Source organism: Glycine max, chromosome 20, assembly GCF_000004515.6.
Source record: "Glycine max cultivar Williams 82 chromosome 20, Glycine_max_v4.0, whole genome shotgun sequence".
NCBI lineage: Eukaryota > Viridiplantae > Streptophyta > Magnoliopsida > Fabales > Fabaceae > Glycine > Glycine max.
The window spans coordinates 47,443,291-47,462,081 of NC_038256.2; the positions used below are offsets into that span (position 1 = coordinate 47,443,291).

The 18,791-nt window shown below is 37.2% G+C and overlaps 1 protein-coding gene across 2 annotated transcripts in view; it reads left to right on the forward strand.

Annotated features, from left to right (window-relative positions):
• The window catches only part of LOC100811473 (callose synthase 9), a 58,612-nt gene that overhangs the window by 9,467 nt on the left and 30,354 nt on the right, over positions 1-18,791 (forward strand). For both annotated transcript variants that reach the window (XM_006606522.4, XM_003556514.4), the window contains exons 7-14: positions 2,316-2,426; positions 2,504-2,629; positions 5,660-5,749; positions 6,982-7,079; positions 7,169-7,286; positions 12,143-12,274; positions 17,721-17,797; positions 17,873-17,951. In XM_006606522.4, coding sequence (XP_006606585.1) covers positions 2,316-2,426; positions 2,504-2,629; positions 5,660-5,749; positions 6,982-7,079; positions 7,169-7,286; positions 12,143-12,274; positions 17,721-17,797; positions 17,873-17,951 — 831 coding nt within the window. The remainder of the gene's footprint in view (positions 1-2,315; positions 2,427-2,503; positions 2,630-5,659; positions 5,750-6,981; positions 7,080-7,168; positions 7,287-12,142; positions 12,275-17,720; positions 17,798-17,872; positions 17,952-18,791) is intronic.

Sequence of the window (18,791 nt, forward strand, 5' to 3'; positions counted from 1 at the left end):
CATTATCGGACTAATGTAATCCTAATAGAAACCAAAGCCTAGATTACAAGTGACCTGTATTTTGCAACTATGCCCTGTACTGTCATCAACTAATACACAAATCCTGATCTAAGGTTGCTGGACCAGTGATTGTAGCTAATGTTAAAGTCCTTCTCTAAATTCCGTAGCCACGTCTACAGTAGAAAAGATGCATCATCCATGATTTTATTAGCATCAAATGTGTCATCGGAGAAGATTATCTTATTCCGCTGCTGCCATATAGGGGTGGGAATAGGCCAGGCCGGTCTACAGGGGCCTACGACCTGGCCTACATAAAGCCTGACTTGAACTGGCCTATTTAATTAAAAGGTTAGACTTAGGTTTTTTTAAAAGCCTATTAAATTAAATAGACCAGGCTTAGGCTTATTAAAAAGCCTTATAAGCCTGATAGGCCGGCCTATATATATGTATATATATTTATATTATTTTTTGGGTACAATTAAATTTTTTTTTTAAAACTATCAGACTTTGATTACATATTACTGCTCCATAACTTCTATTCCTATAATCAAGTAAGACTTTAATTACAATTTAGGTGTGAGTCATGTGCCCCTTTATATTTCTCATTATTTTTATTGGCTTTCCTATTTCTGTTAACGTTTCATTTTTCTTTAACTTTCCTATTACGTGCCTACTCCAGAGCAAAGGGATATTAAAGATTTAATGTAAAGAAGGCTTTTAAAAAGGCTATCAGGCCAGGCTAGGCTTTTAAAAAGGCCAGGCTAGGCTTTTAAAAAGGCCAGACTAGGCTTTTAAAAAGGCCAGACCGAGCCAAAATAAAAGCCTTTGATAGGCTATAGGCCAGGTTCAGGCCTCAAAAATTCATTGTAGGCTAAACTCAGGTCTTTCAAAGCCTGGCCTGGCCTATTCCCACCCCTACTACCATATCGACCATGTAAGAGCCAACCACCACCACCTCCACCTGTCCCCCCTAGCTCCCTGAGTCACACCATGTATATGTTGTAGGAAATGTTGTTTTGGGTTTTGCGGGAAAGGGTCGACATAGTTCACCCAAGACAACAATTCCCACCAAAGAGGAATGACTTTGCTACAATGGAAAAACAAATGTTTTGTGTCCTCCTCCATGCTGCTACACAACACACATCTCCTATCATTTATCTCCACCTGTCGCCTATGAAGGTTGCTTCTTGTGGGAAGCCGATCTCTTAGTAGTCTCCAAGCGAAAACTAATATTTTATTCGGTACCTTCATGTTCCACAATTCTGCGTAAGCTGTACCTTCTGTCACTTCTGATGGAGCCTCCCTCATGGCGAGTTATTGGGAAAAATCCTCACCCTATGAGCTAACTCTTGGGGTTGAGTTAGGCCCAAACCTACATTCTAAGATGGTATTAAAGTCTGTCTTAGATCCATTAAAAAGAGTCACACACCATATTATCCACGCACCAAGCCCAAAAAGTGCCGGGCTTGAGGGGGCAGTGTGTATTAGGAAAAACCTAAGTTTCACGTCAACTAGAGATAAAGTCAAGATAGAGTATATAAGTAGGAGACAACCCTCACCATATGAGTTAGCTCTTGAGGTTGAGTTAGGCCCAGACCCGCATTCTAACACTTGTTTTACTCTTTTCTTAATTATGTATGATCCCTTGAATACCAGATATCTTGCTGTATGACGGAAGATAGCTACTTAGAATATTTAGTGTTATCAAACTGGATTTCTGTTGGGGGTGGTGGGTTTATATGTTTTTTTTTGAACTGCAAATATAATTTCTGTTGGGGGTGGTGGGTTTATATGTGGTTTTAGCTGGTGGTGTTGAACTGTGTCTGATGAAACCATTCTTTATCCAATATATTTTCCTGTTGAAAATGTTCTTGCACCAATGAATATCTTTTTATTGCATTATGATAAATATAAGCACATGTTAATATACAACATTGCAGTAGTGCTGAGTTTTCTATTATTGCATGGTTAAAGGATTTTGAAATGGAGACAAAGTTGCTTTATGAAGGAAGGCAGTGTTTGCGGTGTTGGTATATTTTTTGCACATATTATTTTCAGTGTATCTTTTTAGCAGAGTGCTAAAATTTGTTGGGTTTAGCATTTCTGATATAGTTCCTTTTGAATTTTTTCTCTTGTGTTTGTTTTTTTTTGGGTGTAATTAGCTTCATAAGGAATGTAGACTTTTTAAGTTAAATGATTGTACATGTGAGTTGGAGCTTTGAAGCATGTTTTATGTTATTACTTTGACATCACTCGTGCAATCAGAAGCAAATTTTCTGAACTTCATTGTATATTCGTCTGTTTTTTTGTTACAGCTGAAGCGAGTCATGGACTCAGATTCTGCATTGACAGAGGATCTGGTTGCGTACAACATCATCCCGTTAGATGCTTCCTCTTCAACAAATGCTATTGTTTATTTCCCTGAGGTTTGAGTTACTTTATTCAAGATCCCAAATTTTTGCATATTCATGTCTACTTATTATCTGAGAAAAATGATTGTTAGGTGCAAGCAGCAGTTTCAGCTTTGAAGTATTTCAATGGCTTGCCGGAGTTGCCTAGGGGCTATTTCCTTCAACCTACAAGGAATGCTAACATGTTCGATTTTTTGCAGTGTACCTTTGGATTTCAGGTCTGTAAACCATGTTTTCTGTGTGGTGTCGTGTCAAGATTGGTGTGATTCTTTCAATTGTACAGAATATTTTTGGGTTCTCAAACAAAGTTTTCTTTATCTCTGCTATGTAGTGAAACTATATTGTCATATTTATTAGAATATGCTAGTTATGGTGGGTTAATCTTAGTATTTTTTTTTGCTCAGCAAAAATAAATATATCATTAATAATGAATAGTACAAGAGGTACTAGGGATACATATATAGGAGTAGATATATAGCTGGTTCACGTGTATACACAGACCCAAGCTAATATGTATGAAATTCATAATTACAGCATCACCCCTTCCCTCCTAGTTACTGAATGCTTCCTTTATGTTAGAAGACCATTGGTTGAAGTGTATGGCAAAGTCCTTCTCCATGGATTTGACCCACGTCCAGAGTACGAGAATTGCTTCATCCAATATTTTACTTCCATCAAATGAATGATTCTGGAAAACTATTTTATTTCTGTGATTCCAGATTATCCATGTTAGAGCAATCCACCAGCATTTCCATCTTGTAAGCTGCTTTCCTTCTGCTGTCCCTGCTGTATGCTGCAGGTAGTGGTCCCTAGGGTTTTGCGGCAGTGCTGTTGCCAGGTTGACCTAGGAGAACGACTCCCACCATAGAGGTAGGGACTTGCTGCAGCTGAAAAATAAATGAGCAGCCTCCTCTTCCTAAAGTCCACATAGTGGGCACATCGAGTCATTTACCATCACCTGCCGTCTTCTAAGATTCATCCTTGTTGATAGTCTATCCATGATTAGCCTCCATGCAAACATAGCCGCTTTACTTGGAATTTGTAGCTTCCATAGGTCCACGAAATCAGAGTCATGGTTTGCCCCCGTTAGCTTTCTCCTTATTAGGTCATACCCACTTTTTGTTGAGTAGCTCCCGCTTTGATCGTGCTTCCATATCCAGGTATCTTCCCTATGAGGCTGAACTTGCTGCTGTGAAATTTCCCCAATAAAAGTGTCCGCCATTTCTACTTTGGAGTCAAATAGATCCCTCCTCCAAGTGAGCTTCGATTCCCATCCATTGTTGTTGATGCTCCCCATTTGCATAATGTTTGCGTTTTGTTGGCTTGATATGTGGTACAACCTTGGGAATTTCTCCATTAGTGGCATACCATTATCAGTCCAAGGATCCTCCCAGAATCTAAACTTTTCACCTCCACCCACCTTCCAAGCGGTTTCCCGTTTGATTACTAGGTTTTGCTGCTGCTGATGATTTCCTCTTATGCCTTCCTCCAATGCCCTCCATCCACCATACTTTGAGTTGATTACTTTTGCCCATAGCTCCTCCTGCTTGTGAAAGAGGTCCCAACGCCATTTCGCCATCAAAGCTGAATTGAATATCTTGATGTCTTTAATTCCGAGGCCACCTTTGTCTTTTGGTTGACATACTGTCTTCCAATTGACCCACGCAATCTTCCTATGCTCTGATCCTCCTCCCGAAAGAAATCTTCTCTGAATGGCTTCCAATTTAACTATTATTTTTGAAGGCATCCTGAAAAAAGAGAAAAAATAAATAGGAATTGCTGTTAGGACTGCATTTATGAGAGTCACTCTTCCCTAAAGGATATGTGTCTGTGTTTCCAATTGGCTAGTTTTCTCTCACTTTCTGATAAGCAAAGAAAAAGTATACCGTTCATTGAAGTTTTCTAGCATCCCGACCAACTGAAATGCAATGCTTCCGAACCCTATCACTCCTATTTCCAGCAGCATTTTTAGGAGGCACAGGTACAGAGGAGTTTGGAATTGGGGTTGAAGTCATTTTAATGATGGTGTAGAACAGAGCTGTGGGTCTGCTGTAAACAGAATCACACAGATGGTGTGTGTGCTGCAAACAGAATCACAGAGCCTAGAGAAGAGTGCAGTCCACACAGACAGAGAAGAAAGAAAACTATCGCGTGAGTGGAAGAGACAAGTCACAAGTGTGCGATAGTTTTCTTTTTAGTTGAAAAAGAAAGAGGGCGGTAATTTTTGGTTTTTTGCTGAAGGAAGAGCGGTAGTTTTTTTTTTTTTAGGTGGAAAGGGGGCGTGAGAGTAGTTGGATGGAGAGGGAATAGTGAAATTGGGCTTTGGGCTTAAGTAATTAGATTTTTTTTTTGGCTGAAGCTACTCTGGTTGAAATTGGGTTGCAAAACCTTGACCTGCAAAAACCTCCAAAGTCCAAACTTACTCGCAAAAAGAACTGTGCGTAAGTCTCAATCTTCCATGATGATCCCGTTGATTGCGACCCAACTGCGATGCCAAATCAGAGAGGGTGGAGAAGATCATAATCTTGTACGATCTTGCGCTCTAGAATGTGATTTTGACTTGGTTAAGACTCCTCACAACATTCCAATTTCCGAACTCATTTTATTGAATTAGCTGAGATATGTGCTGAATGAAGCTAGTACAACAGCTATTGTAGTTCTCACTTCTCAGTATCACCAAGTCCCTACTAAATTGGAAGTCTCTATTTAAATATTCACCTTGAATACAATACTATTTTCAAATGGGCAAATCATGCAAAGTAGAGAGGCAATAATGAAAAAAATTAAAATCCTTCTAGAGTAGAAAGGAACATCTCCCACGTAAACACCCCAAAAAGATGATGCATGTATAACAACCAAAGGTAACCATTGTTTAATTAAAAATCTCCTGGAATAGAATGGGTTAATGGATTCTCTCCATTGGCATTTTCACTGGATGAGATTCTGGCCCTTAAATAAATTTTGTTAATAAAATATGTTTGATTATAAAGTGAAAGTTTTAAAAAATAAATGGTGAGATTATCACACTTTACAATCTCTCATTTTTCTTCCCACATGAGAGGATCCTTTTCCCTAGAATGGATTGTAGATATTCCTAGATTGGCTCCTCACCCATTTTGATACCATACTTGCTCTAAATTTAAATTTATTGGTGCCACTGTTTTGTGGTTGAAAGCTGTTTCATGCATTGATATTCTTGCCGAGTCCTTTTTATTCTGTTGCTTATAATTATAACTTGTTGCTTCCAGAAAGACAATGTAGCTAATCAGCATGAACACATAGTTCACCTGCTTGCAAATGAGCAATCTCGACTAAGAATTCCAGAAGGAGCTGAACCCGTAAGTCTTTTGATTTTTTTTTTTTTTTTTAATTTGTGGATCGTTTGTTTTATACTATTATTGCATTGAAAAATGTGGGCTATGGGCTGGGATGTTTTGTTAGATAATGGTGTATAGTAACATGATTAGTTTCTTGTTGAGTGCTTTATTTGCATATTATATCATTTACTGAGTGAAATGAGGGAAGTAGATATTCTGAACTCTGAAAAAATTGGACTGCGGGGAAGTTTTGTTGTGCTCAAGGCTGAAGCAAAATTTTCACTTATTGAATAATGATTGAGAGTGGATGTGTGCAATGAGGAGAATGATGCTAAAAAAAATTGTTTTTGACATTCCAATGGTGCTCACCTCATTGGTGTATTAAAGGGCATAATTGTTTTGTTCATGTGTGCATGCGTGCGTGTGAGTATGGTTTAATTGAGTTTTCCAATTCTCAAAAAAAGTCTCATCAGATAACAAACGGTGAAGTATCCCATTGATCAACTCCAAACGAAATTATGATGTGCAGCATTCACTATTACCCTGTAACACTGCAATCTGAAGAAATTATGCCATCCTGTACTTCCAATGTGGAAGCCTCTCTAAAGTGTATAAAGAGTGACTGCTTTAAAATTAGAAGATATTCCCTCCATACTGAAATATAAGCAAAAAAAAACTAACTCATCCATCAAGAAAATTCGTTAACATCATTTAATGTTGATAGTCTCAATAAAAAAGTTAATTCATTACCTAAAGTGCCCTTGACATTTATTGCATAGGACAAAAAGAGAAGATTGTTGGAAATAAAAGGGTGTTTTGGAAATACTATCATTAAATAGGAGAGTTAGTTAAAATTTGCTTATATTTTAGTCCAACACATTGATTTTTTTTTTTGCTTATATTTCAGTCCGGAGGGAGTACTTCTAAGCTCATTCTATTCTTAAGAAAGTTGTCTGTATATAATTGTTTGAATAAATGGGCACTTCTGTTCAATTAATCCTATCTACACTGAATTCTGTGTATATATTGCTGAGTTCTGCTTACAAAATGAAAGACTTGAACGTTAGACTTCCAAATGGTTCCACAAAGGGAAAATTTTCAGCTTAAATAAACTGATAAGGAAAATTGTAAAATGACTCACAAGATTACGCACCATAAGGATTAACAGTTTGGCTTGATATTCTTTCCTATATCTTACAGATTTGTCACCCAGATGTTGACATTCATTTTTTTTTTATGTATTTCTTTTCCAGAAATTGGATGAAGTTGCCGTGCAGGAAATATTCCTTAAGTCCCTTCAGAATTACATAAAGTGGTGTGATTATTTAGGCATTCAGCCTGTTTGGAGCAGGTACTATCCCTGTTTTGTTTGAAAAATTATTGAAATTTACTGGTATATGGTTGCTAAGACTGAATGGGAGTATAATGGTTCTTGTGCAGTTTGGAGGCTGTCAGTAAAGAGAAGAAATTACTATATGTTTCTTTGTACTTCCTAATATGGGGTGAAGCCTCAAATATCAGATTTCTACCAGAATGCTTGTGCTACATATACCATCATGTAAGTTAATTGAACAAGTCTGAGTCACAGTTCTTATTTTTGTTTTTTGTTATTTAAGATTTTGCTTGATTTATTGATATTGGTTGCAGTAACTTTGCCATCTTATAGGATTTTTCTTCTTTTTTATTGACCTAAAATTTTGAGTTAAAGTTTCAGTGGTAAAGAAGATATCAAGAGTGCCTTGATAGTGACAAAATTTTCAATGTTGTCCAATATCCCTTCTTTTTCCGTAGTGTTACGAATGATTTATTTATTTTTAAATATAAGTGCACTTTTTTGGAACTGCCATAATTTTTCATTGTTATATAGTTCGATGTGAACGACATTTTTTCTGTAAATGAAAATGAATTTTGTTCTAATAGACTGTCCCAGAGACAAAAGTGAACTGCAAATAACTTCACCTTCCTAATTACATTACCTGCTATAGGATATATACTCCTAACACATAACTTAGACCGGTTATTTTCTATGCATGATTGTCATCATGCAGTTTCAATTACTGAATTGCTTCCTAATAGATTTGCTATCAGATATATACTCTTAAACCCTAATACATAACTGCCGGCAGTTATTTTCTACAAATAACTGTCATTTTACAATTTCTAAATTCTAATACAGAGCTCCTCTCTCTTTTTTTTTTTTGGAAGGCAAAAAGTATATATATTATTAGAATAATCAAAACAGTACAAGGGGTACTGGATGAAAGAAAATACAAGGCACCTCTGGTGCTGCCCTCCAAAAGAAAACCCAAGCTAACCCAACAAGAAAGGCTACCCCACACAGATTAACCAAAGGATTCCGAGATATTGGAAGACCAGTGGTTAAAACTAGTGTTAAAACCTTTCTCTCTAGCTTTTAGCCAAGACCAGGCTAGGAACAAAGCATCTTCCATGACTTTAGAGGAATCAAAAGGTTTGTCCTGGAAAATCAGGAGGTTCCTATGCTGCCATATGGTACTAGTTAGAGCAACCCACCACCCACACCATGAACTATGGTTTATATTTGCTCAAAACCCATCACAAAATTGAACAAAATGGCTTGCTGGAGTAGCCGGGAGAGGTCCCACAACCTGTATCCATCTCATGGATTCCCACCACAGGCCAATTATCCTTTTACAGTTGAAAAAGAGATGACCCACCTCCTCCTGCTCTTGGCCACAGAGAGGACAAACAGCCTCCTGGATGATCAAACTTCTTCTTATGAGGTTGGCCCTAGTGGGGAGCCTATCTTTAAGAAGCCTCCAAGTGAAGACTGCAGCCCTTGGGGGGATTTTCAGCTTCCAAATTAATATTGAGGTTCTCACATCAGAGGCTGGAGTAGAGGGGTTCATCATTAGTCTGTAAGTTGACTTAGTGGAATACACACCACTAGGATCAGCTTTCCAAATCATGATGTCCTTCACATATCTCTGAATAGGTATAGAAGTAATATCTTCCATAAAATTCACTGCTAGGTCAATTTCATAATCAAATAAATTCCTCCTCCACTTCAAGTCCCACCTCCAATTATCCTGAGAGAATTTGCCCATCATTGAAATGAGGTCTGATTGCTGCCTATTGATCAGAAACAACTGATTGTATTTCTGTTCAAGAGTATAATCTTCCCCTAACCACTTATCTGTCCAGAAGTTGATTTTATCCCCACACCCAACCTTCCAACTCATATATTGGTGGAAGATGCTGTGATCAGACTGATGATAAAACTTCCTTAGGTCCCTCCACCAGTAGGAATACCCCCCCTTGGACACAAACAGACTGAAAATCAGACCAGCCTCCATACTTTGAATTAATAATTCTAGCCCATAGCTGCTGCTGATCAGAAGCTAAGGCCCATATCCATTTGCCCAACAAAGCTATATTGAATTTGGAGATATCTTTGATCCCCAGACCCCCCTTAGTCTTGGGCAGGCAAACAACCTCCCATTTTACCCAAGGAATTTTCTTATGGTCATGGTCTCCCCCCCACAAAAAATTCCTTTGCAAGGCTACCAATCTATGGACTACCCTTTGAGGAATCTTGAAAAAGGATAATAGATATATTGGTACAGCATTGAGGACAGAGTTTATTAGAGTAATCTTCCCCCCCATGGATATGTTTTTCTGGGCCCAGTTGGATAGTTTAGATTCACATTTTTTGATCAAAGGCTCCCACACCAAACTGCTTGAAGGTTTAGCCCCAATAGGGATACCCAAGTAACAGAAAGGAGTTTCCAATTGCCTACAATTCAGGATTTAGGCTGCTTCATTGGCCCAGTTAACAACACCTCCTATAACCCCAAACTGGCTCTTAGCATAGTTAATCTTCAGGCCTGAGACCAATTCAAAACCTCTAAGCAAGGCCTTCAGCACAAGAACATTGTCCCAAGCAACCTCACCCACAAAAACAGTATCATTTTCTTACTGCAGAATGTTAGTGGGTTCTTTTTTCTTTCCAACCATGTAGCTTCTGTATAGATTTTTCTGAACTGCTTCCCTCATCAAACCTGTGACGCCTTCTCCAACTATGTTAAAGAGCAAAGGGGCTAAAGGGTCCCCTTGTCTCAAACCTCTAGTTGGAGCAAACTCCTTTGTAGGGCTGCCATTAACAAGAATAGATATGGTTGCTGAATGGAGGCAAGCTGAGATCCACTTTCTCCATTTGAGACAAAAGCCCAATCGTTGCAGCATATAATCCAAGAAAGACTAGGAGACTGTGTCATAAGCCTTTTCAAAATCCACCTTGAAGATCATGACTGGTTTCTTTCTCCTACAAGCTTTCTCAACCACCTCATTGAGTATCAAAATACCATTAAGGATATGTCTGTCTTTAATGAAAGCTGTCTGTCTTTCATCAATTAAGACAGGTATGACATGCCTCAATCTGTTTGCTAATAACTTGGCTATCACCTTGTACATGCAGCCTATCAAGGAGATTGGTCTATAGTCATTAAGGGACTGAGGATGGTTTACTTTAGGAATTAAAGCCAGGAAGGAAGCATTGCTGCCTCTAGGGAAGCTGCCATGGGCATGAAACTCATCCACAAATCTTCTGAACTCAGGTTTCATCACTCCCCAAAATTCCTTAATAAAATTGAAATTAAAACCATCAGGCCCAGGGCATTTGTCCCCACCACAGCTCCACACAGCTTCTTTGATCTCTTGGTCTGAGAAAGGGGCAATCAGTTCCTCCCTCTGCCTCTGATTAATTGAAGGGAATTGAACCCCATCAAGGGTAGGCCTGGATAAATTCTGTTCAGTGAATCTCTTGAGGAAGAAGTTAACAGCTTCTCTCTTCACCACATCAGGTTGCTGAACCCACACTCCATCAATGAGAATACCTTGGAGGGCATTATAATTTCTTCTAAAATTTATTACCTTGTGGAAATAAGCTGAGTTGCAATCACCTTCTTTTAACCACTTGGCTCTAGATTTCTGCCTCAATAGAGATTTGTTATTACAGAACCAGTTATTTTCTATCACAGATACTCCTAATAATTAACGATGTGTCTTTCTCCAATCCATTAATAGAACTAACTTGGATCTTAGTTCCGTTAGTGTACGGTTGGGACTTTTTTGAAACCTAAATATTATCAGATTCTGTTGAAATTTTAGGGTTTAGGTTAGAAAGGATAGAACAGAATCTCCAAATAATATCAGGTCAAGTGCCGTTTATTTCAGGTTTTTTAGAAAAAGTGCTTTTAGTTAAAAGAGATGGTCAATTAAATGTATGTGTTGCTGAAAAAAGTATAAACCAAAAAAGCAAAAATGTTTTATTGCTTCAACAGATACTAAATATAGTAGCTTCTGAAAAAAGAACTCTTAAAAAAAGCTGTATCACATATTCACATTTATTTTAGTTCTAACAGACAGGCCAAAATTAATTATGTGCATCATGAGGTGATATAAAATACTAACTCAATAGTCCTGTACTCCTATCCGAGGTGTTTTAAAAAAATGATCTGCAACTGCAATTTGGACTGTAACGTTAAGGTTTTTGGTGTCTCTGCGACTGCATTATGGCTGCAATTGTGGTTACATTTGTCCGCAATTTTCTTCAATATCAAGGATTGCGACAAAGCTGAGTGCATGTTTGATTTGCAGTTGGAAATGTTGCGGGGAACATTCCAATGCAAATCCAACAGATAAAAGCAAAATGAACGCAAAAGCAAGGGTCATGATCTGTTGGAAAAATTACTTTTGCCTCAAACGTAATTTTGCAAATGGATTCCCAAACATGCTCTGAGATGTAGACTGCTAACTGAATAATCATTATTAAGGGAATACATAAAATGATACATATATCTGATGAATTTGTTGAGGTTTCTAACAAAATTTTCTCTTAAGTAACAAATCATCCTAATGTATGGTGTCATTCTCTAACATCTTTTGCATGTATTTTAACAGATGCATACATATTCACCTATATATTCGGTACTGAATATTTTTTTTTTGGTCAGCAAAAGTAATATATATTGATAATGAAGTACCAGAGGTACTAAGGATACAAAAAACATGGTATCTCAGTGAGCTGGTTCCAGAATCAGACTTAAATCAGTCTTGATGGGAACCAGATACTAAGAGCAGAAAAAAAATAGGAAGATTGCTGCCAGTCTAACCCCCCCCCCCCCCCCCCCCCCCCCCCCACTATTATACAAAAACTGATGATAAATTTGACGACCAATGGCTGAAGGGTATAGAAAAGTTCTCCTCCAAGTTCCTCAGTGAATATGTTGCTCACCAATATTTTTCTTGTTATTTGGTATACTGCAATACTTTTTTTTTCTTTTCTTTTCATGCCTGAATTTTTAATTTGTCTTGCTTTTCTATCTTTGCCTTCAACACAGTTTATTATTTTTGTGTCATGATTATGATATGCAGATGGCTAGAGAGATGGATGAGATTTTAAGGCAGCAGATTGCACAGCCAGCTAATAGTTGCACTTATGATTCTAAGGATGGTGTCTCATTTCTTGATAATGTTATCTTTCCTCTCTATGATATCGTTTCCGCAGTAAGTTCCACTAATGTTTCATGAATATTTATTTTAAAGGTGAAATAAGCTCATACATCAAAATTAGTTGATAACCCCAATCTTAGATTGTGGATTACGTTCAATAGATACACAAGAACATGTTAACTTTTTAAGCAAATTTGTCTAACCACTTCAAGAAGTGTATATACAACGGAAATAAATGCCAAGTCTTGGAGTGTGTTTGGAATGCATGTTCCCAGTTTTACTTTTCAATATATGAGAAAACAGGTTGAAAATGTGTTTGATAGTGCCGAGATAGAGTATATAAGTGGGGTGCAATCCTTCCCTTACAAGTTGGTTTTGTTGTAGGGTTGAGTTTGACCCAAACCCACATTCTAACAAGAACATTACTCGGGAAACTTTGTTGAATATATATGTTTTTTTTTAATTATGAGAAATTTTTTTATTTATGAAAACCTTGGTAACAAATCAGTATGTTTTTTATTCTTTTGCTCTTAAACCATCCCCCACTGCCTGCAGGAAAAAAAAATCTACCTCATTTTGTTTTGTTTTAAGCTTTTGGTTTTGGAGGATCAGTCTCTTCCTAATATACTTTAATAAATCCTTGTGTTATGTAGTGGATCTTTCAAGATAGTTTGACAAAATAAGTTGGTTATGTTCATTGATTAGCCAAAAAGATTACTGTGGCAGTTTGGGTCAGCAATGAAGTATGAGAATATGCATGGCTATTTGAATCAGTGTTGTCAAATGGCGGTTATGGCGGCGCCATGGCGGCCGCCATAGGTTTAACGATGGTGGCGGAATGGCGGTTATGGCAGAAGAAACATTTTTTTTTTTTGAAAATTTTTCCAAAATGACAAATTTGACCTTCTTGGGCTGACCCGACCCAACCCTAAACCCGAGTTTGGAATCAAAATGAGATGAGCAGCACGCAGCACGCACTAGTGCGAGTTCTCTACAGTCTCACCAGAAGTCAACGACAGCACCATGCACCACGCACGCGAGCAATAGACGGTGATGGTGATGGCTATAGACGGCAACGCGGCGGCGACTGGACGGGGACGCAATATAAGACAGACCCTGATTGACACTCTTTTTTAATTTCGGTTCTGCTTTTTTTGTTTCTGTTTGACACTCCTTAATTCTGGATGTCCTCACGGAACAAATCCAAGAGATAGCGCCGAGATGCATGCTTTTTGCAGAAGACATAGTCCTCCTTGGAGAGTCGAGGGAGGAGTTGAATGAGAGGTTGGAAACTTGGAGACGAGCTCTAGAAACACATGGCTTTCGCCTAAGCAGAAGCAAATCGGAGTATATGGAATGTAAGTTCAACAAAAGAAGGAGGGTTTCTAACTCAGAGGTGAAAATAGGAGACCATATTATCCCTCAAGTCACACGGTTTAAATATCTTGGGTCTGTAATACAGGATGATGGGGAAATTGAAGGGAATGTGAATCATCGCATTCAAGCAGGATGGATGAAATGGAGAAAAGCATCGGGGGTGTTATGTGATGCAAAGATACCGATCAAGCTAAAGGGAAAGTTTTATCGGACTGCGGTAAGACCGACGATTTTGTACGGAACAGAATGTTGGACGGTCAAGAGCCAACATGAGAATAAAGTAGGTGTAGCGGAGATGAGGATGTTGTGGTGGATGTGTGGTAAGACTCGACAGGATAAAATTAGAAACGAAACTATTAGAGAGAGGGTTGGAGTAACGCCTATTGTAGAGAAGATGGTGGAAAATAGACTTAGGTGGTTTGGGCATGTAGAGAGAAGACCGGTAGACTCTGTAGTGAGGAGAGTAGACCAGATGGAGAGAAGACAAATAATTCGAGGCAGAGGAAGACCCAAAAAGACTATAAGAGAGGTTATCAAAAAGGATCTCAAACTTAATGATTTGGATAGAAGTATGGTACTTGATAGAACATTATGGCGAAAGTTGATCCATGTAGCCGACCCCACCTAGTGGGATAAGGCGTTGTTGTTGTTGTTTTTATTTTTTTTATTTTTTATTGTTCAGCCCTCTTTTACTAATTACAATGGCTGAACCATCATCTAATGCTGCAACAAGGAAAAATAAGACAAACCCTGGTTGGAAGTATTGTCATCCACTTGTAGAAGGTGATACAAACACCATTGTTTGTAATTATTGTGGAAAAATCACAGAGGAATAACGAGAGCCAAAGAACACTTGGTTGGGAAGTCGAGTAACGTTACATCTTGCAAGAAAACTCCACCAAATGTAGTCGAAGAGCTTAAGGGATATATGGCTAACAAAAAAAGTGGGACCACTTACGTTAGTACTGGTAGTGGTAATGTGCCAAATATAAGAGATTTTGAATTTGGTGAATCAATTGGATGCGATGGAAGTGAAGATGAATTTGTGGACTCTTGCAATGCTACTGCTTTGGCCGCAAAGACAAAGTGTGAGACTAAAAAAGGACCAATGGACAGGTTTTGTAAGAATCCAGAAAATGCAATCAATCGGAGAAAAATGAAAATGTTGAGGCAAAGGAACATAAAATAGTCAATGGATAAGAATGAAGTATTGAAGGTGCATCAATATATTGCTCGCTTTTGGTACCAAGCTGGCTCGTCATTCAACCTCATTAAATTGAAAAGCTCTGAGAATATGGTTGCAGCCATTGGTCAATATGGGTCACATTTGTCCATTTCAAGCTATCATGATATCAGAGTTTCTCTCTTGAAGGAGAAAGTTGAATACACTGAAAATTTGATGAAAGGCCATAGGGAGCAATGGGTCAAGTATGGTTGTACTATTATGTCCGATGCATGGACTGATCAGAAACAAAGATGCATCATTAATTTTTTGGTTAACTCTCAAGCTGGTACAATGTTTTTGAAGTTTGTTGATGGCTTTGATTTTGTGAAGACAAGTGAAAAGCTTTTTGAGTTGCTTGATACTATTGTGGAGGAAGTTGGAGAAGAGAACGTTGTTCAAGTTGTAACTAATAATGGGAGCAACTATGTTTTAGTGGGTAAGTTATTAGAGGACAAAAGAAAACATATTTATTGGACTCCTTGTGCAGTCCATTGTATTGATTTGATGCTTGACGACATTGGGAAGCTTCCCTTGATAAGGAAGACAATTAGAAGGGCAATTAATCTAGTTGGGTTTATCTATGCCCATTCTAGTACCTTAAGCTTGTTGAGAAATTGTACAAACAAGAGGGAATTGGTGAAACACACTATTACTAGATTTGCCACTTCTTATCTAACCTTGGAAAGGCTCCACAAAGAGAAAGCTAATATTAGAAAGATGTTTATTTCTGATGAATGGATCTTAAACAAGTTATCTAAGGAGCCTAAGGGGAAAGAAGCTGCAAAGGTAGTGCTCATGCCTTCTTTTAGGAATAGTGTGGTTTACACTCTTAAAGTCATGGCTCCACTTGTCAAAGTGCTTCGTTTTGTGGATGGTGAAAGGAAACCAGCCATGAGCTATATTTATGAAGCAATGGACAAGGCAAAAGAAACAATTATCAAGTCTTTCAACAACAATGAAAGCAAGTGCAAAGATGTGTTTGCAATCATTGATAAAAGATGGATTTGGCATCTTCATAGGCCATTGCATGCAGCTGCCCACTTCTAAAATCCAGAGTTCTTTTATGACAACACTGATTTGGAGTTTGATTTTGAGGTCACCAATGGATTGCTTGATTGCATTAAGAAGTTGGTTCCACAATTTGATGTGCAACAGAAAATTCTAACTGAGTTGCATCTTTACTAGATTGGTGCTGAACACTTTGGTTCTGAGTTTGCAATGACTCAAAGAAAAACCCATTCTCTAGTAAGAAACTTTTACCAAATGACAAATACTATACTATTTGTTTTTTACATATTAATGTTACAATTCAAAATTCTAAGTTATGCTATTGGTTGGTATTGTAGCATATTGGTGGTGAATGTTTGGGTCACAAACTCCTAATTTGCAGAAGCTAGCTATTAAAATTTTGAGTTTGACTTGCAGTGCTTCAGGATGTGAAAGAAATTGTAGTGTATTTGAGCAAGTAATTGTGACAAAACTTAACTATGCTTTTTATTTAATTTTGATGGTCAAGTTTTATTTGGAGTGTATTTGAGATTGCGATCAAGATTTATTTGTTATGTTGTACATTCATTCCCAAAAAAGAAATAGGCTTGAGCACTAGAAGTTGCATGATTTGATGTTTGTCAAATACAACCAACATTTGAAGCAAAGATATAATGCAAGAGATGAAATTGATCCAATTTCTCTTAATGATATTGATGTGTGCAATGAATGGCTCGTGGGAGAGATGGATGAAGATGATGATAATGATGTTGGAAATGATTTGGTATTTGAAGATGATGATATTAGGCGGAAAAAAAGGGAAAGCGTACGATGTATACTAGGCGGAAAAAAGGGAAAGAAAGCAACCGACAAGTGCTGGTATTAGTCCTACTGCTGCTGCCGCCCATACATCTAAAAAACAGGCAATGGTTGTGGGATCTTCATCAAGGAAGCAAAAAGCGGTCCAAGAAAATGATGAGGATCTAGAGTTTGAGGATATTGAACTTGAATCTGAATCTGAAGAAGAAGAAATCATGGTTAATTTTGAGGCGTTTGATGGAGAAGAGGGAGTGCTCCACTACCTTATGATAACAATGAAGAGGATTATGTTGGGATTGGAGAAGATGATTAGAGCCTCAACCTTTACTTTGCACTTTGCATTATGCTTTTATCATTTTGTTATTTTGAACTCTTTGAATGAGTTTATTTGGTGTTGGTTATTGTGTGAACTCATGAAACTTTTTTAGTTTATTTGAATGTAATCCATTATTTTTTATTTATTTATTTTTTATCTATTGTTTTGTTAATATTTATATGTATGTGTATATATATATATATATATATATATATATATATATATATATATATATATATATATATATTTTTCTTTTTTTTGTCCGCCATGACGTCCGCCATTTGTCGCTACGCCATCCGCCATATTTTTATGATGGATTTTTGGCTTACCGCCATCCGCCATTAATAACATTGATTTGAATAGAAAACAGTAAAAATATCCAGTTATTTTTACTTTTATTTTTGGCCAAATACTCAAATTAGTCCTCAAAGATTTTCGAGGCAGCAAATTAGTCCTTTTAAAATTTTGGACATCAATTTGGTTTCTCAATGTTTAAAATTGACATAATGTTAGTCTTGCAATGTATATTTTTACATCAGTTTTGTCCCTTTTTTAGATGATTATTTATATTATGGTGGATTAATTTCATATCCTGAATATCTTTCAAGTACAAGTTTGAGCCTTTACTCTCTCTTTGGGTTTCTATACTGTATTTTTAATTAATTTATCTCTGCAGTTCTTGTTGTCTAAGTACTGAAATGCATTTGTTTGGGACTCAAGTTTATCCTTTTTGGTTTAAAAATATGAATTCATTATTTACATTCATGGACTTTCAGGAAGCTGCAAACAATGATAATGGGAAAGCACCTCATTCCTCGTGGAGGAATTATGATGATTTTAATGAGTATTTCTGGTAATAATTCTTTATTGACCATCTTTGACTATTTCAATTTTTTTTTATTCCATTGGCTGACCATCCCTCCTTAAGGTCACTCCGTTGCTTTGAGCTTAGTTGGCCATGGCGCAAAACTTCTTCGTTTTTCCAAAAGCCACTACCCAGATCAAAGGTTTGTTTTGTTTACAATTATGTTAGACTCCCTTCTAATTACATTACAATGCAGTTTCTTTCTATTGCATTCATATCTTGGATGTTGAATACTGACGTGCATTGTGGTGGCATTAATTAAAAGGCAGGCAGGTTATTGCATCTAATTTTGAATTAAGGGGACGTTTGGTACATGGGAAATTTTTAGTGTCCTGGGACTTCGAAGTTGGGAAACTTTGTCCCATGTTTGGTTTACTTTTTAAAAATTAACATTTCCAAGAAACTGTTCCTCAGGAATGTTTTTTAGCTATGTTTCCCACAAAATTGGCCTCACGGGGTAGGTGGGAATCTATCTTTCCCGAGTTAAATTTTTTTTACTGCAGTAAAAATATTATGTTACTATTTTATCAGATCATTTAGTGTGGTAAATAATTGAAGTTTTTGGTAAAAATATTACATTACTCTTTGATTCTAGAACATTTGTATAAATATTCCTAGAATATTTATGACGAACCAAACAGATTTTAGTCATTCTTAGGAATTATGATTATCAGGATTCATGATTTCCAGGCATGAAAAAACTTCTCTTGTACCAAACGCCCCCTAAGAGTAAAATTGATGCCTACTCTTATTTTTATTTTCTAATGGATGGCTGCTAGTGGTGCACAGTATTTTTTTTTTTTTGAAATGCAAAGATAATTTATATTAATAACTTAGAAGTACCAGAGGTACTACAAGAGATAAAAGAAAGAACCCTGCAAAAGCAGGGACAAAATAACATACAACAAACATCAAGCCCCACCCTGCCCTACAAAGAAAACGTTAATTAAAAACTATAGACATTGCTGAAGACCAACAATGG